Source organism: Moschus berezovskii, chromosome 6 (assembly GCF_049115385.1).
Source record: "Moschus berezovskii isolate FMDL1 chromosome 6, NW_MosBer_1.0, whole genome shotgun sequence".
NCBI lineage: Eukaryota > Metazoa > Chordata > Mammalia > Artiodactyla > Moschidae > Moschus > Moschus berezovskii.
In genome coordinates, this window is record NC_142465.1 from 118,055,481 (window position 1) to 118,080,556 (window position 25,076).

At 55.3% G+C, this 25,076-nt stretch overlaps 1 protein-coding gene across 1 annotated transcript in view; it reads left to right on the forward strand.

Annotated features, from left to right (window-relative positions):
* Positions 1–23,694, forward strand: part of MPPED1 (metallophosphoesterase domain containing 1) — a 66,208-nt gene extending 42,514 nt beyond the window's left edge. The window contains exons 4-6 of the mRNA XM_055396389.2: positions 18,999–19,114; positions 20,947–21,060; positions 23,269–23,694. Of these exons, the coding sequence (XP_055252364.1) occupies positions 18,999–19,114; positions 20,947–21,060; positions 23,269–23,387 (349 nt within the window). The 3' untranslated portion in view covers positions 23,388–23,694. The remainder of the gene's footprint in view (positions 1–18,998; positions 19,115–20,946; positions 21,061–23,268) is intronic.
* The last annotated feature ends 1,382 nt before the right edge of the window (positions 23,695–25,076 follow it).

Genomic DNA, 25,076 nt, shown 5'->3' on the forward strand with positions numbered 1-25,076 from the left:
GTTTTGGACCCTTTCGTTACAGGTCTCTTGGGGCATCTTTTCCTTGACCCTTACCTTTCCTCCCAGCTGGGTGCACACCTCCACCCTACGCCTTGGCGGGCCCAGCCCCAGGCTGCGGGAGTGGGAGGGGCTGCAGGACAGAGAAGGGACCTCGCGTGGGGCTTGGTGAGATCCAGGAGGGCTCCCTGTGGGAGGGGGTATTTGAAGGAGGCATGGTGTTGCCGTGATGGCATCACCGACTCGATGGACGTGAGTTTGAGTAAACTCTGGGAGTTGGTGATGGACAGGGAGGCCTGGCGTGCTGCGGTTCATGGGGTTGCAGAGTCGGGCACGACTGAGTGACTGAACTGAACTGAATTAGTGTTTCCGTAGGCGGAGCCACTGTTTTGTCAGACTGTTCTTGGGCTGCTGTTGGTTCACAGCCCTTGACGCAGACAGAGGGCTAAAGGGCATCTCATCTGCATTCCAAGATGCAGGCCAGGAGCTGGCATTCCATGCAGCAACCCCAGGTTCCCTTGGGCCCTGTCTGGGGCTGGGAGCAGGCGAGACGTGGGCTTCTGTGCTGGGGAAGTTTCGCTGAGTTTCTCTGCGTGAACCAGTTGCTTGCATCTGCTTCCGCGGCATCGTGGTGTTAATCCTGACTTCCCGCTGCTGCCTTACCCACCTGGGACCTGCGTGCCTGGGAAGGCGGGCCCCTGCTGCCAGGTCCACCGGCATCTCAGCTACAGTCATGGTTGGGCAGTGGTGTGGTGAGGGAAGGGCTGTTCAAACTGTGGCACATCACCACTTCTTCGCTGTGTGACCCTGGGCAAGTACCTTAGCCTCTCTGATCCCTCTGTCTAGGAAGATGATCCTAACTCCTTTACAGGGAGGCTGCAAGGCCTGTGTGGGCCTTTCTGGATGGAGGTTATGCCCAGAGTGAGACCTTGAAGGTTGGTTGTGTTTATTCCTGCTGCAGTGGAGACAGGACAGAGGGAACTCTGTTCCTGCTAGTACCTCAGCAGCCCCCAGGGGAGGGCCAGACTTGCAATCACCTCATTTAATGCAAGGACAGGTGGAGGCCCAGGTAAGGATGCGGCTTGCCCAGGGCCCCCAGTGGGTGGTTCTCCGGACTCTCGGTCTGCTCCACATTGGAGGCCCCTTTATGAGGACCTACTGTGCGCCAGGCATGGAACAACGTGCTCTTTTGTGTTCCTGGATTCTCTGAACAGCCTCAGGACGCACTTCACGCCTGCCTTGTTGGCCCGTGAGGACACTGAGATCAGGGGATCAGAGTGACGTTTTCGTGATCAGTTCATTTGTATTGATCAGGTGTTTGTCCTGGGGACGTGCCCTGAGCTAGGCACACGCAGCTCCTGCAGTCACGGGGTTTTCATGCTCGTGGGAGGCACGTCAACCACCAACTCCTTGATTCAACAAAAGCCACGAGGATCTCTAGGAGCTGGGGTTGGGGAAGGCTCCCCACAGGAGAGCCATAGATACAGGCAGCTCTGGGGGCCCGGGAAGGGTGTGACAGGCAGAGGGAACAGCACTGGTGAGGGCCACACAGAGGACCGTGGGCACTCTGGGGTGGAGTGTGGCTTCCAGGGTCTTGGGGAGAGAGCAGACGCCAGAGGCTGAGCCTTCAGGTGGGCTGGCAGCTGCCATGGTGGGTGGTGGCCTCACCCTGGGCTCCCAGCACTCTTTCTGCCTGTAGCCAGTGTCCTGAGCCCCTGGGGACCTGGCACGTTACATCCAAGGCCTGGAAGGGACACTCGTGTGCTCGTGTGTGCTGAATTGGTGCTCAGTCACGCTTGTACCTTGGGCCCAGACACACAGGGACATCCCCACTGCCCCAACTCTCACTCCACGTCTGACCTTGGCGGCATGTCTCTCTGAGCCTCTGTCTTCCTTCTCAGCGAGGGGGCCATAGCATCCTCTCTGTGCTGTCCCTGGGTGAAGCCACATGGTGGAAGGGCACTGAGCAGTCCCCCAGAGGGGATTCCGGCCAAAGAACCTTGTGGCCCGGCTGCTGACTCTGCCTGATTCGAGAGGAGGGGGTCTGTGCGCTGCCCCCCCCCTCCCCACTATCTGTCGAGGGAGAGGCAGGGTGAGCTCACCCCCAGTGCCAGCCACCTGGGCATATGGCCGCTTGGAGGGGACAGACAGCAAAGCTGACGGTGATTATTATTAAATTCAGATGTTCCGGGTTTTCCTTTTCTTTTTCCTGTGCCCTTAACATATTGACTACCATGTGGAAGACAGGCGACTTTAGCAGCATCATAACTCCAGCAGGCAGGGATCAGGGATCAAATAAACTGATAGCCCTGAGTAGCCTAATATCGATGGCATCCAGGGTGTGTGGGCAAAGCTGCCCCGGGCCGAGGGGCAGACCTGGTCTGTGTTGTCCGAGGAGGCAGAGCAGGGACAAGAGGCAGGTTCTCATCAGTGTGGGAAATCTATCCCACAGGTGGGAGCCCACAGGAGAGGCAGTGTGGCTTTGCTGAGTGGTGAGCTGCCTGCTACAAGGGGCATGCAAGCAGAGATACACTGGTTGGGCCTGGTGTCCTCCCAATCTCTCCCCTTCCTAGAGGGCCACCATTTCTCTGCCTGAGGCTGATGATTCCCTGTAAGTGGAGGGATGCATGGGCCGGCTCTGGGGGAGGTCCTTTTGGTGCTGGACTTGGGAGGTCAGGAGTGGGATCAGACTGGCCTTGATATTGAGAACTCACTGAGGTCGCCTGGGAGGAGGAAGCAGACAGAAAACTCATAGTTATCACGACTGGCCTTTCCTTTAAGTGCGACCACCCGGAGATGCTCTGCTTGGGAGACCAGTGGGTCAGACTTGGGCGGTTCTATTTCTTGTCCGACTTACACTCAAAGGCCCACAGTGGCCATTGGGTGCCTGGCCCCCTGCCGGGGAGGGGTTCCCAAGAATGGATCCAGCCTGGCTCTTCCCCGCACGACAGGGCACCATTAGCAACCCCACTTTGCAGGATGGTCAGAGGCAGAGAGAGAATAATTTTTTAATCTGAGTATGCCCTCTGCAATATTTTAAATGTCAAAAGTGGAAGTGTTTTTGCTCAGTCGTGTCTGACTCTTTGAGACTCTGTGGACTGTATCCTACCTGGCTCCTCTGTCTGTGGGATTTCCCAGGCAAGGATACTGGAGTGGGTAGCCATGCCCTTCTCCAGGGGATCTTCCTGACCCAGGAAACGAACCCAGGTCTCCTGCAATGCAGGCAGATTCTTTACCATCTGAACCACCAAAATGTACTTACACTAAAAAAAACTATATATTTGCCTGAAATTCAAATTTAATGGGGAGATCGTCTGGCCACCCTAATCCTGAGATAGTTGGGTTCTGCTTGGCTTTTGAATGTGGTGAAAATGGGCTCATGTGCTGTACCATACCTGCTTTTTTCACTCAATATTATATTTTTAAGATTCCTCCATGTCATCATGTGCAGTTGTGCTTGGATCTTTCTTCATTGCTGTGTAGGATTTCATCGTATGAGTATTTCATGACTTATTTATCCATTCTAGTAGGCCCATTATAAATAATGTTACTGTGAACATCCTGCATGTATCTTAGTGCACAGAGAGATATACTCTTGAGCGAGGGTGCCCCCCCCCCAGAAATGGAGCGGTCAGGAGGTCACTGCACACCTCTTCAGTGGGGGTCGAGGGTCAGTGGTGACTCGTCTCACCTCCCTGCGAGCACTTTGTGCGACTCGTAAGTTGTGCCCATCTGGCGGCAGGGTTGGTATCACTACGTGGTTTTCACTTTCATTCCCTTGATGGCCTGTGAGGCTGAGAATGTTGGCCGCTTAGCTTTCTTCTTTTGTGATGGGCTCAGGTCTTTTGCCCGTTTAAAAAAGTAATTGGGTTGTCTGCCCTTTTTGTGTTTATTCATAGAGGTTCTTTATTCGGAAGGCAAGCCCGTCATCAAGTGGCATTTCGTCCCCTATGACCTGCCTCTTCCCTCTCCTAGTGATGGCTTCCGATGACCGTGTGTGTTTAGTTGCTTCAGTCGTGTCTGATTCTTTGCGACCCCGTGGACTGTAACCTACCAGGCTCCTCTGCCCATGGAATTTTCCAGGCAAGAGTACTGGAGTGGGTTGCCATTTCCTTCTCCAGGGAACTTCCCAACCCAGGGGTCGAACCTGGGTCTTCTGCATTGCAGGCAGACACTTTACCATCTGAGTCCCCTGGGAAGCAGCCTAAGCAGTCACAGGTGTGTGTTTTTCTTTGTGGTGAGTGCTTCCTGTGTCCTATTTAAGAAAGCCCTCCCTTGAAGTCATGAATATGTTTCCACATTATCTGAGATCGTCACGGTTTTGCCTTTTCTGTTTAGGTGTTAGCTCCACCGGCCGTGACTACACTGATGGCATGAGGTAGGGATCCCATTTGGGGATTTTCCGCTTGGCCCGGCACGCATACAGAGCCTTCCTGGCTGCTCCGTGTTGCCCTTCTCACCTGACACACGGGGAGCTGTGTCTGGGCTGTCTCCTGCCCTTTCAGTCCACTTAGCTCCAGGACCACACTGTCTTAATTACCCTGGCAACCGATTTCTTTCAAGTCTCTTTTCCTGACCAGAAGAGTCGAGGCTCCAGGAAATCTGGGACCTGTCTTCCAGGGGGAGGTCATATCGCTGCATCCCACGTCCAGCCCAGGATGGGAGGGATGAAGGTCTCCCTGGGAGCCACAGGTTTGTGCGGCCACCCTCCCGGGGCACCGTGACTTTGTAGAAGTCATCTCTGGTCCCCTCAGATGCAGACTGGGCACTGGGCACTGCGCCTTGGCCCAGAGCAGCTTAGAGGAAGGGAGCGGGAACCAAGCGCAGAAGAAGAGGAAGAACTCAGCTGTTACAAAATCCTAAGTGTTAAAAAAAAAATTCCGTATACATACTGTATTCATTTATGGGTTTTGGATGCATTTTTTGTTCTCATTTAACTGAAAACGGCCTTGATTTTTTTTTTTTTTTAAGGAGTGAGGGAGGGAGTGAAGTTGGCACGCAGCTAGTCCATCTGGTCTAATTACTTCTGGTATTTTGAAAGAAGGCATCTAAACCTGCTGAGACAGGAAACTTTGAGAAGTGGCGGCCGGGCCGCTGCCGGGCGTCTGGGCTGGGATCCTGCTCGGTAACTTGGAGGCCTGGCCGCCCACGGGCAGGACAGGGCCTGGGGGCAGCTGGGAGGCTGAGGGTCCAGCGCTCTGCAAACAGCCAGCATGAGCGGTGACCTCGGGTCAGGTCTTGGCTTCTGTGAGATGATGGTGGGCAGTCCCCTTGTAAAGGGGTGTTCTTAGTATTCAGATCTTTTGCATAAGATGCGTGGCACACACTAGGCATTCAACACACGGTGGTCCCACCCACCCCCAAACCTTTCCAGCTACTGTCTCGGCTGCCCAGAATGGGGCTGGGGGAGGTTGTCTACGTATGGCCTGAGGGCCCCTGGGCGAGGCTCCAGTCTGAGCTCCCCCTTCTCTGTGTGCACGGAGCAGGCCCGGTGCAGGGTGGGATGAGCAGACAAGAACTTAGCTGCCAGGGAATTTAAAACCTGTGCCCCGAAGGTGCTGATGAGACAATAACATAGTTAGTGTTCACACCACTGAGCTGACCAGATGCTCTACACTTGCAGCTGCTCCAGCGGCTCAAACCTTCACCACCAGGAGGCGGTCTGACCCTTGTCCCCATTATACAGCTGAGAAGACTGAGGCCCACAGGTGAAGTGACTGGCCGAAGGTCCCACAGTAACTGAGAGTCCAGCTGGGCCTGGATGGAAGGACAGGAGCTGAGCCAGAACTGAGGACAGAGAGGTTGCTAAAATAAAATGCTTTCTAAAAGACTTGCTGAAATACATCTTTTAGAGAGAAAAGAATAGAGGATGAAATTATAAGCTCCTAATTTTTCCCTTGCTTCTCAGCACCTCTTACCAGCATGTGGTCAAAGTCCCTGGAAGGCTGGGTCAGTGGGGCAGGATCCTGGCTGGGGCAGGGACCCGAGGCAGCCCGCACTGCCCCTACAGGCCGGTGGGCAACCACAGTGAGGCCAGTGTGGACTGCTGCGCCCCTTGTTGGGCTCCTGACCCTCGGTCCTCCGGGCTCGGAGTGAGGAGTGACTGGGTCTGGGACTCAACTCCAACCATCTATAACCCTTTGCTCTTTTGCTATTAAGAAAATCTTTTAAATCTTAAAAAAAAATCTACTGATTTTTCAGGCTCTGCAGTAATTCTCCAGGGTGTTTGGGGTGTTGCAATTTGAGGTTTCCTGCTCTTGTTCTGGCTTCCCAGGTGGCTCAGCTGTAAAGAGTCTGCCTGCAATGCAGGAGATGTGGGTTTGATCCTTGGGTCGGGAAGATCCCCTGGAGGAGGGCATGGCAACCCACTCCAGTATTCTTGCCTGGAGAATCCCATGGCGGGCTACAGTCCACAGGGCCGCAAAGGGTCAGACACGACTGGGCGACTGAGCATGCAAGCACGCTTATGTTCTGCAAGGCTTTATCAGGGGCTCCTGGGAAGCCTGATCTGGGGGTACCCCGCAGAGAGGATGTCTGCTGCAGCCTGTGGGTGCACACAGCTGGATACTCCTTTCCAGTCCTTTCCTGGCCTAGAGTTTTGGGGGCCTGCAGGTTCACTGTCTGCAGAAGCCTGGGTCAGGGGTCCAGGGGAAGCACCTTCTCCCTGGTGGAGGCATCTGCTTTTCCCAGAAGCCTTCTCAGGGCCAGCTTTGCGGTCACAGCCCCTACTAACCTCTGCCCATTGCCTCACGGCCATGAAGACCCACATTCCCGGCTTCAGAGGCTGGAGGTCCCAGGGCATTTAAGCTGTGCTTGTTGCGCTCCATCCTGCATTTCTAGACGGTTTCAGCGTGGGCCGTGGGCTTGGTCTGTTGAGACAAGAGAGGCCAAGGCTTTTAGTCCCCTTCGGTACCTGCAACCCTCATTCCACAGACTTCCCAAGAGCTGCTACACAGTCCCCTCACTCTGCCGGGCACTCCCCACAGGACAAGGCAGGACTGTTCTTATCCCTGTTTTGGGGGAGAGGGTGAGGCGAGGCATGGGGCAGTCAAGTGGCGGGTCCAGGACCTCAGCCACAGGCAGGAACTGGACTTGGGTGGCTCCGGGGGTGGCCAGCCTTGACCTGCTTCTTCAGCTGTGGCTTCCCAGCCTGTCCCCTGACACATGCTTCCTGCAGCCCCTGTTAGGCTGCTGAACCAGTCAGGGCTGGCCTTCAGGGTCCCAGGTTCCTGGCCCCGTCAGTGGCAAATGCTCCAGAGCCCCGTCCCGGGGCCCTGCCCGGGTGCCCCGAGTGAGGCCCCTTGAGCTGCTGGTTGGAGCACCGCAGAACCTTGGTTCACCCCTCTCGCCCCTGCCTGGAGCCCAAATCAAGCTGGGAATAGCCCGTGTCTGTTCAAGGGAGGCTGGGAAGCCTGCCTCTCAGGCTGACCGCAAGCCCCACCTGAGCCATGGTGCCCCCGAGTGCCCCCTCGGTCAGTCCTGTGATGGCAACATGACGGGCTTGGGAGGGTCCCCCAGGGACGAGCAGTGTCCTCCACCAGCGGTCAGCTCCCTCTCCTTCCTCCGCCGGATCTTACCCTTGTCAACCTTATACACCACTGGCAGTCAATGAATTTTTTTAGAACACTTTTTATTTATTTGGCTGTGCTGGGTCTTTGTTGCTGCGTGGGCCTTTCTCTAGTTGCAGAGAGCAGGGCGGCTCGCTAATCGCAGCGGGTGGCCTTCTCTTTTAGGTGGCTTCTCGTTGCAGAGCACGGGCTCAGTAGTTGTGGCACGTGGCTCAATGGTGTGGCTTGCGAGCTCTAGAGCACAGGCTCAGCAGCTGTGATGCAGGGGCTTGGCTGCTCCAGGCCATGTGGTGTCTTCCTGGCTCAGGGATTGAACCTGTGTCTCCTGCATTGACAGGCAGAGTCTTTGCGGCTGAGCCACCAGGCAGGTCCTAATTGACAAGTTTGGCTGGAGAAAGAAATTCCTCACCTTCTGGCCCCACGCTGTGCTGCGTCTGGGTGCATGCACACACTAACACACACACAGGACCCCCACACGGCACATGCAGCACACATGCACACCACACAACACACGCACACGTACATGTACACACAGACCCCCCACACCACACATGCAGTACACACACACACGTGTACACACTCTCCCATATGCTTTCTCTCACACAGGTGCACACATGCATGTACACACACAGAGCCCCCACACCACAATGCACATATGCACACACACACACAGCTGTACATACACAGGGCCCTCACACCACACATGCAATACACACGCATACACACGTGTACACACATACACAGCCGTACACACACAGGGCCCTCACACCACACATGCAGTACAGACACACACATGTACACACTCTCCCATATACTTTGTCACACATGTGCACACACACATGTACCCATACATACACACATAGGGCTCCCACACCACACATGCATGCACACATATGTATATACACACACACCTCTGTACACACACAGAGCCACACGTGCACACACACGTACACACACACACACCTCTGTACACACAGAGCCCCCACACCGCATGTGCACACACACATGTACACACACACACACCTCTATACACACAGAGCCCCCACACCGCACGTGCACACACATGTACACACACACACACACACCTCTGTACACACAGAGCCCCCACACCGCACGTGCACACACACATGTACACACACACACATCTCTGTACACACACAGAGCCCCCACACCGCACATGCGGTACAGACACACACGTGTACACATTGTTTCTGTCTCCCATATGCTTTCTCTCACACGTGTGCACACATGCATGTACACACACAGGGCCCCCACACCTCATGTGCACACACAGATGTACACACACACACCCCCCTCTATACACACACAGGGCCCCCACACCGCATGTGCACACACATATGTGCACACACACACCTCTGCACACACACAGGGCCCCCACACCGCACGTGCACACACACATGTACACACGCTCTGTCCCTCTCCCATGTGCTTTCTCTCGCACACGTGCATTCCATCTTCTCACGCTCGCACTCCTGCACACAGATGCTCTCTTCTCTCACACACGGGACGCTCTTCTGCTCTGCCTTTCCTGTCCTTATCTTTCCTGATTTCACACTGTTTCTTTATAGAAGGGCCCCTCAACACACACACACGCACGCTCTTCTACATGAGATTAATGTTTGAACGCGTCATCTGCCTTCTTCCCGCCGCAGAGTCCCAGCCAAACAGAAGATGAATGACTCTGAGCATGGAAGGGTGGGGAAAATTAATTAGCAGTGACAAAGGACCCCATTTTGGGTTCACTCACCTCACTGCTGACTTGCCGTAAGTGGGTGCCAGGCACGGAGTGTGACTGACAGGCCGGCTCCCGCTGGCCCCGCCGCAGGGTGGGTGGCAGCATCTCCCCCAGGCCCCCTCAACTCGCCAGCCTGGGAGACGCAGAGAAGGAGCAAGGCACCCCTTGTCTCCCTCAGAGCCGGGACCTCCCTGGGAGACCGGGGCGCCTGTGGGATGAGGAGTCAGTGGGAACTGGCTCGGGAGACCAGGCACGTCACCCGCTCTGAGCCTCGGTCTCCCCTTGCTGCAGGTGGAGCACAGACTCGCCGGGGTGCCGAGAGGGTCCCGGGACACATGTGGACCAGTGACAGGTGCCATCCTCACCTGAGGGGCAAGGGCCACAGCCAGCTCCCTGGAAGTGGCCCCAGAGAACCTGGCCTTTGGGGGAGAGGGTGCTGGGGTAGGAAGGATAGAGGAGGATCAGGATGAGTGTTGGGCCTGGCGTGGACCTGGTCCACTCGTCTTGTCTGAGCTTGTCTTGTCTTATCAGGCTTGTCTGAACTCAGGGGCGGCCTCTGTGGGGAAATGTCCCTGCCCGGTGCCCATTGCAGCCTTCCTCCTATAGAAGGAGAGGGGGAAGTGGAAGCCCACCTGTCCTGCGGGAGTGGGCACTGTGAGAGGCTCTTCCTTTCCAGCTGCAGGGCAGCCACCCCGGCCCTCACCTGGGGAACGGGCTGCCTGGGGAGGCAAGGATGGTCCCCCGAGGGAGGGGAGTTGGGAGGAGCCAAAGATGTGAACATCACCTCTGAGGCCCTATCTGTGAAATGGGCACACAGTTCCCCTGGGCAGGTTGTGGCAGCGGAAGGGAGAATGGGAAGCTCAGCAGATGGTGAGAGTTCTGTGTCTGGTCCTGGTGGGGGGTCTCGGGGCTTCAGGACTTCCAGGGGCTCTGGGGAGGATCCTGTCAGGAGGATGTGGGGAGGAGAGGGTTCATGCTTAGTTCTTCCCACCTGCCTGTCGCCAGGTAGAGCGCCTGTCAGTTCATTCTATCATTCATTCATGCACACCTGGGGCAAGCCCTCCCTGGCATCTGCCTAGACCCAGCCATCCTTTGGACAGGAAGGACCCAGGGATGGTTGACCTGGGCCTGCCCTGAAGGAGCCAGTGCAAGGGCGCTCAGAGCGGGAAGGGTTACCTATGCTCAGAGATGGAGGTGATCAGGGGAAGCTTCCTGGAGAAGGTGGCCTTTGACTCAGGTCTTAATAAATCACAGGCCATGGGTTCTGAGGAGAGGCTGGGAAGGGCGTTTCAGATGGCTGGAACAGTACAAGCCAAAACCCAGAGGTGGGGAGAGGCTGGGCTGGGTTCAGGAAGCAGAGGATCGTTGTGGCTGGTGGGTGGTGAGCTCACTGGGGAGTCTGAGCCGGACGGTTCAGAAGGTAGGCTGGGACAGAGCCCAGGGGCCCTGTGTGCCAGGCCATGTGGTTCAGGCTTGCCCTGGAGGTGATGGGGAGCCATGGAAGTTTCGGGAGTAGAAGTCACAGGGTGTATGAGAGACGTGTCCTCTCTCTGCAGCCAGGCTCAGAGAGGAGGAGCAGACGGGGGACATGTAAGAGTTGCTCAGGGGGCCAGGCAGGCAGTCGCCATGGAAGAAGGAGAACCAGGGGCCCGGCCACCCCGGCGGGCTACTCTTCGGGTCAGTGGCCCCCTGGGCACAGGATGCAGGAGCCAGGAGCCCTGGTGCAGTCCCCTCTCGCCTCCTGTGTGCTCAGACACATCGCTTGACCTCTCTGGCACTGTCTCCTTATCTCTAACGTGGGGCCTCCTGAGAGCTTTGTCCTGAGGACCGACTGAGCTAAGGCGTGGACGTGGTTGGGAAGTGGGGCTCGCTGAGCGGATGGGCAGGACTCCTGGTGCTGAGGTCATCGCTCTGAGATGGAGGCGGAGAGCCAGCTCTGGAGCCTGCAGTCTGGATTGGAGTCCGAGCTATGCCACTTGGTTCCCAGGTAACCTGGGGCAAATCTGCAAACCTCTTTGAACCTCAGATTTTGCATCTGTAAAACAAGGCCGTGATGGCAATTGTATCCCGGGATGGGTGTGAGGACTGGGGGCTCGTGGAGAGTCTTTGGAGCTCGGCCTGTGTGGGTGTCCCCTCAGTGACCTCTTGGCATCCTCCAATAAGGGGGCCCCCTCTCCTGCCCTCTGCTTTCAGGCATTACACCCTGGTCTGGGTGTATCGCTGGGCCCAGCTGTGCCCAGGGCACCCTGGACCTCCTCCGCCCCACACCCCAGCATCCCTGGGAGATGCGCTGGCTGATTAAATGGCCTCCGGTACACCCCCTTCCCGGGGGCGCGCGCCTTACCTGGGGAGATGGAAAAACCAGAGCAGGGCAGGCTGTGTTTTCTACAGACAAGTATCGCCTCCCTCCCGCCTGCTGTTAGGGAACCCGGAATTCACACTACAGGGGGAAACTGTTTAATGATTGGCCACGAGGAGGTCATTTATATTGGCTAAGCGGGCCTAATTAGACGGGATTCGAAGGTTACCATAAGCGCACAAAAAAGCTGTTAAGGGGTTAACCTCTGAGGGATTACATTGTATTCAGCGCTCTGTTAAAGTTTGAATTAATTTTTCCCATGGGTTTGTTCACATTCTAATTTTCAACTAAATGAGACATCTGTTTCAGAAAAGGAAAATTTGCTCTGGTTGTCATGGCAACTATCATTCTGTAAGAAAATTATTCCAATGGTTACTTTAGAACAGAAAGACAGAAATTCAGGACATAAAGCCGCCTGCCATCGTTCAGTCGGAATTCTGATCCGCCCGAGCTCCTTGGGGTCTGTGATGTGTCCTGGACGGTGGGTGGACAGTGGGGCTCCTGGCCCTGGGGGCAGTCAGGCTCTGGGTCCGGGCGAGATGCCAGCTGTGTTGGGGCCGGGAACCAAGGCCCTGGCAGCACCAGGGTCTCAGACACACTCGTGGGTCTCAGACCACGGCTGCCCCCAGGGTGGGTGGGGCACACTGGAGCTTGGCTGCTTGGATGACAGTCCCCGAGAGCCCCTGCCAGCCTTGTCCTCTGTCTGGAACCCCAGGCAGCCTTGAACTTCACCTCTAACCCCAAAAGGCCCCGCTGGACCAGGAGAGGGGGTCGAATGACCAAACGAGGATGCTGGGGGAATCTGGGCCAACTTCACTGTCAGGAAGGGCAAGTGCCACCCCCCGCCCTTTGGCTTCTCTTCTCATGGCACAAACCTGGATGCATGTCATGTATGCATGGCTTTTCCAGACCCTGGGGAGTGTGGTCATCCTGAAGAGTCGGTCTCTCCTGCTGCTCCGGCCCCCACTTCTGGCCTCCCTTGGGAAAGGCCCACTAACAGCCTGCATACCCCCTGAGGAACATCTCCTCTGGACAGTCCCATGCATGACTTGACTCTCTGCTCCCTCCAAATTTCAGTCAAGGCCAGAACTTCCCCATATCCCAGTGACAGGGCCCAGGGATATCTGGAGGTGTGTTTTTGTGGTGGTGGTACTTTCATTCTCTTAAATGTCCTCCCGCCCACCCTCTCTCCCTGCCCTCTGTGTCAGCCAGTGGGGCACAGCAGCGAGCAGGAAGGAGCCCCTCTAATGGGTAAGATCTGGGGCACAGGCGTCCTTACCCCAGTTTACACACACACACAGTCTGGGAACGTCCCGCCCCGGGGCAGAGGCGGGGTGTCTGATGCCAACTTCTGTGCCCTTGAGCAAACCTCTTGGGCATCCCTGGGGGTAGGGTGTATTCCGGCTTCCCAGGATTATGAGGGCACGTGTTTCCAAGAACCATCTATGGGGAAATGCCATCCCCAGATGTAGGCTTGTTGGTGCTGGAAGGGAAGGTGGAGTAGGCAGGGGCTCATGTGGGTGGGCTCCTGAGGGGCCTGTGGGGTCTCTGATATGTTGCTGAGTGTCTTTTCCAAAAAGCCGCTCCTGCCGCGACTCATGGGAACGAGCAGACGTTTTCTCTCCATACTGATGAGGCCTCGTTCCCCTCTTGTAAATATTTGATTAGGGTTTTTGAAAAATGGATGCTGTGTTTGCAAGGTGGCACCAGGAGGCCGTTGCTCCTTTTCCTGTAAGCTGACGGGCTGTGGGCTTCCAGGGGACCACCGGGCTTGGCTTTAGGAGCAGTTTCCAGGCTGCTGCAGCAGGGACCCCACCCCAGCTCAGCCAAAGTGGGGCTTTGTGGGTGCCCAGAGTCTGAGGACTTCAGAATTGCGGAGCTGTGAGCTGTATGTTAGGGCTGTCAGCTGTCTTTGACCAGGAACTGCGGTAGGAAAAGAGTTTGTCTTTTTTACACTGTGACTCAGTACACCCTTGTGTGGGTGTCTATTTAAATACAAATACATTTCACTGAAGTGTCCCTTCCCTGCTATGCTGTACTCTCATGTTTTCTATCTTTTCTTTTTTAAATGTGGTTTGACCCTTCAAAATGCAGTTTGAAAAGCCCTGCCCGAGGCTAAAGGTTTTTTCGTCCCAGTTCCATGAGTGGGTTTCAGAAGGGGTTTTTCATGGTGGACATTGAGATGGTGCTGCTGATGGTGGTGGTGATGGAGAGGATGGCAGTTGAAAAGCATTGGACCAGGCCCTGTCGTAAGCACTTTACCTGGATTAATTGTGGTATTGTTATTATGCCCATTTTACAGGGGGGATAATTGAGGCATAGAGACATTAAGCCACTTGCCCAAGGTCACGTAGGTAATTAGAGGTGGACCCATTCTAACCCAGGTCTGTCTGATCCCAAGATTCCCTCTAGTTCAGTTCAGTCACTCAGTCGTGTCTGACTTTGCGACCCCATGAACCGCAGCACGCCAGGCCTCCTTGTCTGTCAACAACTGCCGGAGTCTACCCAAACCCATGTCCATTGAGTCGGTGATGCCATCCAACCATCTCATCTTCTGTCGTCCCCTTCTCCTCCTGCCCTCAATCTTTCCCAGCATCAGGGTCTTTTCAAATGAGTCAGCTCTTCACATCAGGTGGCCAAAGGATTGGAGTTTAGCTTCAGCATCAGTCCTTCCAATGAACGCCCAGGACTGATCTCCTTTAGGATGGACTGGTTGGATCTCCTTGCAGTCCAAGGGACTCTCAAGAGTCTTCTCCAACACCACAGTTCAAAAGCATCAATTCTTCGGAGCTCAGCTTTCTTCACAGTCCAACTCTTACATCCATACATGGCCACTGGAAAAACCATAGCCTTGACTGTACAGACCTTTGTTGGCAAAGTAATGTTTCTGCTTTTTAATATGCTGTCTAGGTTGGTCATAACTTTCCTTCCAAGGAGTAAGCATCTTTTCATTTCATGGCTCCAATCACCTTCTGCAGTGATTTTGGAGCCCAGAAAAATAAAAGTCTGACACTGTTTCCACTGTTTCCCCATCTATTTGCCATGAAGTGATGGGACCGGATGCCATGATCTTCGTTTTCTGCATGTTGAGCTTCAAGCCAACTTTTTCACTCTCCTCTTTCACTTTCATCAAGAGGCTTTTGAGTTCCTCTTCACTTTCTGCCATAAGGGTGGTGTCATCTGCATATCTGAGGTTATTGATATTTCTCCCAGCAATCTTGATTCCAGCTTGTGCTTCTTCCAGCCCAACGTTTCTCATGATGTACTCTGCATATAAGTTAAATAAGCAGGGTGACAATATACAGCCTTGACGTACTCCTTTCCCTATTTGGAACCAGTCTGTGGTTCCATGTCCAGTTCTAACTGTTGCTTCCTGACCTGCATACAGGTTTCTCAAGAGGCAGGTCAGGTGGTCTGGTATTCCCATCTCCTTCAGAATTTTCCACAGTTTATTGTGATCCACACAGTCAAAGGCTTCAGCATAGTCAATAAAGCAGAAATAGATATTCTGAAACCCTGATTTTTTTCTGATTCCCTCCAAGTTCAGTGTAAAATCGTGTATGTGTCGGGAGGGGGTGTTTTTCTGCAGAGAGAATACTCAACTTTGTGCAGACATGCTAAGGCAGGCCTGGGGCAGGTATGCCTGAGGGAGGAGGCACCTTCTGAGGGGACTTTCCCCAGTGCTGCCCACCTCACTGCCTTCCCCAGCCCCAGACACCTGGTCTCATTACACAGAGGGTGCGTCCTGTGGTTGGGGATCCCTTGGGACAGCCCAGACCTGGGGGTGCAGACAATTCTCTGTGCCCGCCCTTTACTGTCTATTTCTCTCTCATGGGCCCCGTAGGCAGATCCCCAGGTCCTTACCTATACGGATGGTTCCTCTGGTACCCACTCATGGCTGGGTGTCCAGGAACCCCATCCCCTTGCCCCAAGAACAAGGCAGGAGCCACAAGTCTCCCTCAAGATCAAAATTTAGCCTGGTGGGGGCTTGGGGAGATGGTAGCCTGGTGTGTGCTGCTTGCTTTTAGTAGTAAGTTTTTCTGGATGATACCTGGGGGCTTTCATTCCAAATGGAGGATCATGTCCAGCCTTGAGGTTTTGGCTGCAATCCGAAGACAACAGAAAGAGTTCTGTTTGACATCCTGTTCACAAGCTCACTCATTCATCGAGGCTCTCTCTCTCAACACCGGTCGTTGAACAAGCATCTGCCCCTCCCCCGGGCAGGTGCTGGGCATTCGGGGTGAGAGGGAAGATGGAGCAGACAGGGCTTTGGAGGAGAAACGTGCTGTGGGAGGGGGCAGGCAAGAGCAGGGGAGGGACCCAGTGTCCCAGGCAGGGGTCACGGGTGAGCAAAGGCTGGCAGCAGAGGGGAATCCCACAAGTGTCTGAAATGGGAAAGGACCTCTGCCCCCAAATGGCCAGTGTGGCCTCATCTTCCTCCTTCACAAGCCTGTGTTCCAGGATTTGACTCTGCAGGCTCAAAGGCTGTGGGGAGAGGGGGTCAGATCTGGGTTCCAGAATGACTTCTACACTGACCACGGTGTGACCCTGGGGACTTCCCTTCCTCTCTCGCGGAACCTCAGTCTTGTCCAGAACCTACCATGGTGGGACTAAATCAGTTCTCAAATGCTGTTCCCTGGAACCCCCAGGGTTCCATAGAGGTGCACTGGGAGGCTGCCAGCAATGCAGAGGCAATTGGTCGATAGCCAGCGGTGTCAGCCTCCCCGGGGGTGCTCGTGGGCCATGAGGGGGATTTTAGTGGCAGCTCTGGGCACACGGGAGGCTTTGAATGTGAAAGCCCAGCCCCACGACCAACTTGTGCAGAGCATGTCAGCGAATGGTGGGGAGGTGCCCAGCCTGGATGTCTTTGCACCTGGGCCCAGATCCCTGAGCCAGCTCACTTCTCTGAGCCTCTGGTTCCTCATCTGAAAAATGGGAATAATCCTAGCCCTTAATTCACTGGGTTCTCGTAAGAGTTAGGTGAACCCCTTCCTGTAATGTAATCAGATTTTTGTTGTTCAGTCACTAAGTTGTTTCTAACTCTTTGTGACCCCATGGGCTGCAGTGTGCCAGGCTTCCCTGTCCTTCACTGTCTCCTGGAGTCTGCTCAAATTCATGTTCATTGAGTCGATGGTGCCGTCCAACCATCTCATCCTCTGTCATCCCCTTCTCCTCCTGCCCTCAATCGTCAGGGTCTTTTCCAGTGAGTCAGTTCTTCGCATCAGGTGGCCAGAGTATTGGAGCTTTAGCATCAGCATCAGTCCCTCCAGTGAACAATCAGGGTTGATTTCCTTTAGGATGGACTGGCACCTGGCAAAGAGTAAGTGTGCAGGGAATGCTGGCAACAAGTTTTGCTTTCTGCTCCGTGGGCCTCGGTCTCCGCATCCGTAAAACGGGAAGAAGGAGCCTGTCTGCCCACCTCGCTGCAGGTGTGGAGGTCCCGAGGGTGGCCGAGGAGGCGGAGATGGTGGTGATGGTGACTCTGTTAGTCTCCGAGACTGCAGAACTAACGATCACAAACCACGAAGCTTAACACAGCAGGAGTCCATTCTGCACACTTCTGGGGGCTGGCGGTCTGAAATCAAGGAGTCACCGGGATTAGAGGGGACTGAGGGAGGGTCTGTTCCCTGTCCCTCTCCCAGCTTCTGGTGGCTGCTGGGAGCCGGGGATTCCTTGACGGGTAGACAGTCACTCCAGTCTGTGCAGCCATTGTCACATGGCCCTTCCCGCTGTGTCCGCATTTTCTGAGGATACCAGTCACTGGGTTCAGTTCAGTTCAGGTCAGTTCAGTCGCTCAGTCGTGTCCGACTCTCCGCAACCCCATGAATCACAGCACGCCAGGCCTCCCTGTCCATCACCAACTCCCGGAGTTCACTCAAACTCATGTCCACAGAGTCGGTGATGCCATCCGGCCATCTCATTCTCTGTTGTCCCCTTCTCCTCCCGCCCCCAACCTTTCACTGGGTTAGGACCGCCCTAATCAGGTATGACCTCACCTTGATTATGTCTGCGAAGACCCTACTTCTAAATAAGGTCACATTCACAGGTATTGGGTTTGTGCTTCCACATATATTAATACTTTGGCGGAGACACAGTTTGACCCCCAATGGTGATGATAGTAATGATGGTGGTGGTGGTGGTGGTGACTTTACAGATGCTAAAGGGCTGTGTTAATTTGGGGATCTTATATGACTTAGGCCTAAGAGCTGATTCTTAGTTGGGATACTTTCGTTGTCAATGAAAACCCAGTTCAAATGGCTTTCTATTGGCCCATGTAACTGAGAAGTGCAGAGGTGTGGTAGGTGTCAGATGCAGTTTGATCCAGCTGCTGCCCTGGACCATGTGTTCCAGCCATCTCCCTTTAGGACAGTTTAATAGGTGCTGACAATTCCCAAGGTAAGAAGCTCACTGGTTGATATGCAGGTGTGACAGCGTTCCTTTCTGTCATCACTGAAGGAAACGTGCAGTTGCCTCCAGCTGGAAGGATCAAGGTCACACGCTCACCATTTGGGGATGGGAAGTGACTTGCATTGATCCGTCTAGGTCTGGGATGGGCAACAGGTTGGAATTCTGTTCACCTGTCTCTGTCCACCTGGCCCTGACCTTGATGTTGAGGGTGGACTCAGCACTGTGGAGCCCCTGCTGGGAGCTTCAGGGTGGAGACAGGAATGAGCATTCCCCTGGGACCCTCTGTCTCTTGGTGGGGGCTCCACTGGTCCCAAATGTGGGAAGGATGATGGATGAACATTTTCCCACTGTGGGGACAGGTGAGAGTATTCTTCTCTGGATTTCCTTAGAAGGGCTTAGAGCAAGAGAGGACTTTGGCAGAAGCTGTTTTTGTTTTTTTTTTAAACTTTCACTTAAAATTACATGAATATTTGGTTGATCCAAAAGTTTGTTTTTTCCATAACATATTATGGCCAACCCAATAATATTGTTCATCATAGAAAAAAAATGATTTATTTTTTTTTAGTAGTGAAGCAAGAGGGGAAAGGTGCATCAGGGTCCTTCCCTGACATTCCAGTGGTTAAGAATCCGAGCTTCCTCTGCAGGGGGCATGTATTCGATCCCTAGTTTGCGAACTAAGATCCTGAGTGAGATGCAGCCGAAAACCAAAAAACAAGACTGGTCATTACCTGGGCAAGAGTCTAGATGAATTCGCACCTTGAATCCCCATCCAGGTGAATCACCTCCCAGGTGTGAGGCCCTGGGTATCCGGCTGGTCCTGATGGCTGAGTGGCACTGAGGCCCGCTCTCCTGCCTCTCATCACCCCCACGATTGGTGGCCACCTCTGAACCCCCTGCTGTTCTCCTACAGGCAGCCCTGGTTTTATGGCTGGGGTTTTAACCTCCCACGCGGCCAAGCGCTGCTCGAGAAATGGAACCTCATTCCCGAAGGCGTGGACGTCCTGATAACCCACGGACCGCCGTTGGGTAAGACTCATCCGCCCCCGCCTTGGGCTCCTGGCCCTGGATGCCCGCTCGTGCTGGGAGGATACAGGGTGTGGGTGCTGGGGCCAGGGGGCGCTGGGCCTGTCCAGGGGAGCTGCCGAAGGGCTCTGTTCTGAGTCGTGGTGCTGGGCCACCAGTCACCCCAGTGTCGCGCACATCTCCTGAGCACCTACTGTGAGCCAGGGGCTCCACGAGTTACCTTGTGGACTGCTCACAGCCAGGTGGCGAGGTCAGACTCAGCTGCCCCTTTCACACAGGTGGGCACTGTGGAGCTCAGGGGGGTCAAAGACCTGAGTCCTGGGGGCTGAATACCACAAGGTCACTGTCACCAGGCCCCATCCTGTGCACCCCTCACCCCGGGAGACCGTCCATCCCAGGAGCCTCCAGGGCCTGGGATTGCACTGCCTGCAGCTTTCCTCCCAGCCCCCACGGCCCCCACTCTGGTCCAAGCTGATGACACCACTTGTCATCCCAGATGGGAAGCGTTGCCAGGTGAGGCCCAGCGCAGCCCCAGAGTCCCTTGCTTCGATACCTGTTCTGGGAGAAGCTGTCCTGAGCACCTCTGTGTGTGCCAGACGACCAGCCAGCACCTTTGGGTGCTTCCCTCCACCCTCACAAAATGTTCCCCATTTCCAAACGGAGGGAACCTGGAGGCCCAGCGCCCTGACGTGGTTTAGGCGTGACACGTGGCTTGTAGTGAGGCTCTGGAGCAGGTTTCTTATTTTCTCCCTCCCTCTCTCCGTCTCCTCCTTCCCTGCTTTCCACCTCCCCATCCATTCTCCCACCAGCATCTTTTGGGTTTCTGCCTCACCACGTCTGCTTCACACGCAACACACAACCCCTGCTCTGGGGGTTGCCTGTGTGCTCAGCCCAGCCCAGTTGTTAAATGAATTGTTTAATGTGGCACAGAGAAGTTAAGTGACTTGTCCAAGGTCACACAGCCAGCAGGTAGCAGAGCCTGGGACTTAAACCCAAGGGTCTGCTCCAAGCCTACTTCCCTCCCACTGCCTGCCTCGCCCCTCCTCTTCCTCCTCTTCCTCCTCTCTCTGTCGTCTCTAAGTCAGGTCCACTGCAGCCTGTGTGAGTCTTTGGGTGGCAGGACCTGCCTTCCCCTCCCCAGCAGTTGTAGAAACCTGTTTCTCCCGCCCAAGCAGAGAAGGGGCTGAGCTGAGTGCTCATTGTCCGCTTGGAGTAATCAATTACTCTTCATTTGTGTAGCCATGTGAGGCTAATAAGCCGCCACCATATGGGCGGCTCCGGGAGGCTGGCCGTGCAAGCAGACCCAGATGCGGGCATGTGCGTGAGGCTGCAGTAGATAAAGAGGGTGTTTTCCTGATTTTGTGATGTTTGTTTAGAAAGTTTCCAACCTGCAAATTCTGCTCCCAGACTCCTCCCTGCTGCTGGCTCACCTTAGGCCTCACCTGTCCCTCTCAGGCCTCAGTTGGCTTCTCTCTGCAATGGGTGGATGCCGGCCTTAAGGCCACTTTGAGCATGAATGGTCTGGAGGCCCTCAGCTATGGAGCCGTCTTTCCTACCCCACTCCGCCTTGTGTTGCCTGGCGCACTCGGGCTCTTATAAGTGTGTTTTCTGTGCGGCCCTGCGGGAGGAGCAGGTGAAGGAGGAGGTGGGGGAGGCCACAAGGCCCCAGGAGGTGCACGCTGGAGCCAGCCTTCCCTCCCTGAGGCTGGGGCAGGGCAGGGTGGGTCCAGGACTGCCGCGTCCCTGAGACTGCAGAGCTGCGAGCTGGGCTTTGTGGCGCTGGGGCTGGGCCTGCCTGGGCCCTATCACTTCCCTCCCTCTCTCTCCCCTGGCAGGCTTCCTGGACTGGGTCCCCAAGAAGATGCAGCGGGTGGGCTGCGTGGAGCTGCTCAACACGGTGCAGAGGCGCGTCCAGCCGCGGCTGCACGTCTTCGGCCACATCCATGAAGGTCAGTGAGGGCGGGGGCTGCACATGTGGTTGTTTTATTGTTCAGTTGCTCAGTCATGTCTGACTCTTTGTGACCCCATGGACGGCAGCACGCCAGGCCTCCCTGTCCTTCACTTAACTCCTGGAGTTTGCTCAAAGTCATGTCCATCGAGCTGGTGATGCCATCCAACGATCTCATCCTCTGTCATCCCCTGCTCTCAGTCTTTCCCAGCATCAGGGTCTTTTCCAGTGACTCGGCTGTTCCCATCAGGTGCCCAAAGTAGTGGAGCTTCAGCTTTAGCATCAGTCCTTTCAATGAGTATTCAGGGTTGATTTCCTTTAGGATGGGCTGGTTTGATCACACGCTGGTGGGGGAGGTGCACCTAACTGGCTTCTCGGGGGGCCATCTTGGTACCTTGAACCCGGTCACCTCCTCCCTGGCCAGCGGGAAATAGCCCACCTCCCACATACACCTTGTATCTACATAACGCCTATCTACACGCTGGTTGTCAGTTACCTATTGCTGAAGTGTTTCATCATAGGAAGATGAAGGCAAAGTCTGGCAAGACTCAGGGGTAAGTTTTACTTCCTAGAGCCCTGCAACTCTGCCGTGCCTCTAGCCTGAGAAGTCTTCAGAGATGGCGGGGGGCTTTCTGGAGGAGGGGACATTTGGATGTGACCTAGAGAAAGATTACATTTGGGGGTACACTGTGAGCTGTCTACAGGGCTGGAAGCCTGTCTTCCTGTTCACGTCTCTATGGCCTGGCATACAGTAGGTGCTTAATGAATATGGAGGGCTGCCTGCCTTCCTGAGGGGCTCTAGCGGCACTTCTCCTCCCAGTGTCCCCACCCAAGACAGACATGAGGTTCTGCCTTCTGTCCTGGGGGCAGGACCACTTGCTGTGTCCACCTGGCTGGAGCTGGGGGCGTGTCCATGTCATCTCAGGCAGTGGGCAGGGTGGCTGTGAAGGTGACTGGCGATGTTGGTGGCTGTAGTCTTGACGGCCACCCTGTCCCTGCCCTGGCCTGTCACTGCCCAGGGTTCACCTCATTAGACCTCAGCCTTCCTCACTGGAGCCTAATCGCACCAGTTGGATGGCTCCCTCGTTTGGCTCCTTCTGAACCTTTACCCGACGTGTCTAAGGCCTCTTGGTCCCACTGTACCCTACCATGAAGCGCATGGGCTCCTGTGGTGCAGGGGGACCACTGTGTTTCCCCACAACGTTGTCCCCTGGGGCTGGGGCTCCTGGGCCTCATGTTCGTCTGTTTCACATCAGATCACTTTCTAGCTCAGAAACCAGCAAGGCTCAGACCCTTCCCTCTGCATCATGCTGTCAGGGGTGGGAATGATCAGACCTCCGAGACCCTGAGGAGCTCACAGACTTCTGGGCAGCAGATGAGCCATTAAAGGCGGGATCTGAAAGGTCACGGGAGAGGTGGATGGCGCATGTGCTGCAGGATAATAATAATGCCTGTCGTTTTCTGTAGCCCTACTGTGGGCACGTAACACCATCGTCTGATCCAGACCACCCCCTGCATGATGGCACAAGCAAAAGAACTCCTAGCTGGCTCCAAAGAACTCATAACCTGTGCAGAGGAGGGGAGGTGTCTCTTTTGGTTTGGAGGTGATCTGAGCTGAAGGTTGAAGAGGACTCTGACGAGTAGATGTGGTGGGAAGAGGGTGTGATGAAGGCAGGTGTGGAGGGGAAAGTACGTGACAGGTGGTGACGGTGAGCAGGATGGAGGTGGTGAGGACGGTGGTGTTGAGGATAGCGATGATGACGGTGGCGGCGGCTGTGATGCTGAGGTGACGACAGTGGTGACAGAAGTGGAGATGGTGCTGGTGGTGGTATTGATAGTGATGGTGGTGGTATTGATAGTGATGGTGGTGGTATTGACAGTGCTGGTGGTGGCATTGATAATAGAGGTGGAGACGGTGATGATGGCTCCCATAATGGCAGATAATGGTGCTGCTGCTGCTGCTGACAGTGATGATGTCTCAACACGCACTTTCCAGGCACTGGGCTGAACACGTGCACTGTTATGTCATTTGCTGCTCACGGCAGGTCGGGAGGAGTATCTTGCTAAGTTTGGTAGCTTGCTCGCCCCAGACGTCTTTAGCCTCCTGTGGCTAAGTGCCCTCTGACTACCGCACCCCCCAGACCACCCTCAGCTGCTCCGGGTCCCGGAGTCACCTCTCAGGCCTGACCACCATGTGCTTCCTTTCTAGGGTATGGAGTCATGGCGGATGGGACGACCACCTATGTGAATGCCTCTGTGTGCACCGTGAACTACCAGCCCGTGAACCCACCCATAGTCATCGACCTCCCCACCCCCCGGAACTCTTGACCGCCCCTGCGGCCCCAGCCCTTGCCACCGCATCAGCTCCATACACCTGGCCGAGAGCACGGACCCCCAGCCGCCCTTCCTTCCCTGCACACAGCCTGTCCAGCTCTGGGGACCAGCCCAGCCGACGGGCTGAGGCCTTGGAATGAAGAAGATCACCCCTGACTCTGTCCCTGGAGTCGGGACCCTGCGGGGCTGTTGGGGGATCTGCCCTCATTGCTGATTTCTGTGTGTCCCTTCCATGTGTTCCTTGTTAAAGGACCTACTATGCTCGCAGCCATGTCCTGCTTGGGATGTGACAGAGTCTTCATCTGCTCAGTTGGACGCCCTCGTGGGTTTGGGAAGCTGCTGCTCTTGGACGGATTCTGAAGTTCTGGCACAAAATCTCCCTTTCACTGAGAGTCTGAGTGGCTGCACGCCTCAGGGCTGGGGAGGTGCGTGGGTGGGGTGTCGCAGTCTGAGTGCGGGCAGCCCTTCCGCTTCTCCCAGGCCTCTGAGGGAGCAATCAGGGACGTCTCAGGAATCAGGCCGCACCTGGCCAGGCCACCCAGCTGTCGGCTTCTTGCCGTCCCATGTTTTCTTCCCGTGGGCGTTTTTGCTGATGTGAATGATGTTCTGAGCATCCTGGACACCCGCTCAGAGCCTGGACTTAGGGGGGTGGAGGGGGGTTGGTTCTGTAGAATGAGCTTGTTGAAGACCCAGGACTGGGCTGGACGGTCCCCACGTGCTGGACACCCCTGGTCCCCTGGGATGTGCCGAGTTCTGCAGAACCCAGCAGCCAGGGGGCTCCATGGGCCGAGGCAGCCCTGCCCCCTGTGTGTGCCCGTGGGGATGTGGACACACACTCACACATACATGTGCCCCTCTTAATCTAGTGAAGTGAACCTCGTGGTTCCCACTGCTGTCCTCGAATGTGTTCTGGCCCCCAGCAGGATTTCCCTCACCCCTTGGGTTCTGTCTCCCCTGCGCTTGGCTGAGATGGCTGAATGGTTCACAGTTGTGGTACCGGGTACCAGCCGTCCCTTCATGGGAACACGGCCCAGAGTCAGAGCCGGGACTGGACTCCCGCAGTTCCGCCAGGGGGACTTCAAGGACTGCAGCACTGGGCTGAGTCTCTCTGATGGGCAGAGAACCAGCCGGGCTTGCTTGGGGTGAGGCCGGCGAGGCAGAATTGGCACGGGCAGCATTAGATTATTTAAAATTTAGGTATTTTGTTTATCATAGATTTTTTTCCCCTGCATTAATTTTGGTTTTTAAAAACACTGCATTAAAATAGTATCATTGATCTTGATCACTGAGTTTTTTGGCTCTCCCTTCAATTGTGTGTCCGAGAGGAGGGCCCTGCCTGCCTCCTCTTCATCCCGGGCCTGGGAACCAGCATTTAATGAGCGCTTTGCAGATATGATCTCATTTCTGGCACTCCTGCAAGGTGGGTACTGCTGGCCCTGTTTTAGAGATGAAGCGATTGAGGTCAGAGAGGTTAGGCAACTAGCCTGAGGGTGCACAGCTCAAAAGAGGCAGAGGCAGGATTTGAACCTTGGTCTCTGGCTTCACAGCCCCCTGCTCTGCCAGCACCCAAAGCTCTGCCCCTACAGGGTGATGCAGGACTCAAGGCTCTTTTTCTCTAAGGATCCTGTTCAGTACCTGTCGGGTTCGTTTCTCACGGAAAGCCCCTGGAACCCTGGAGGACTT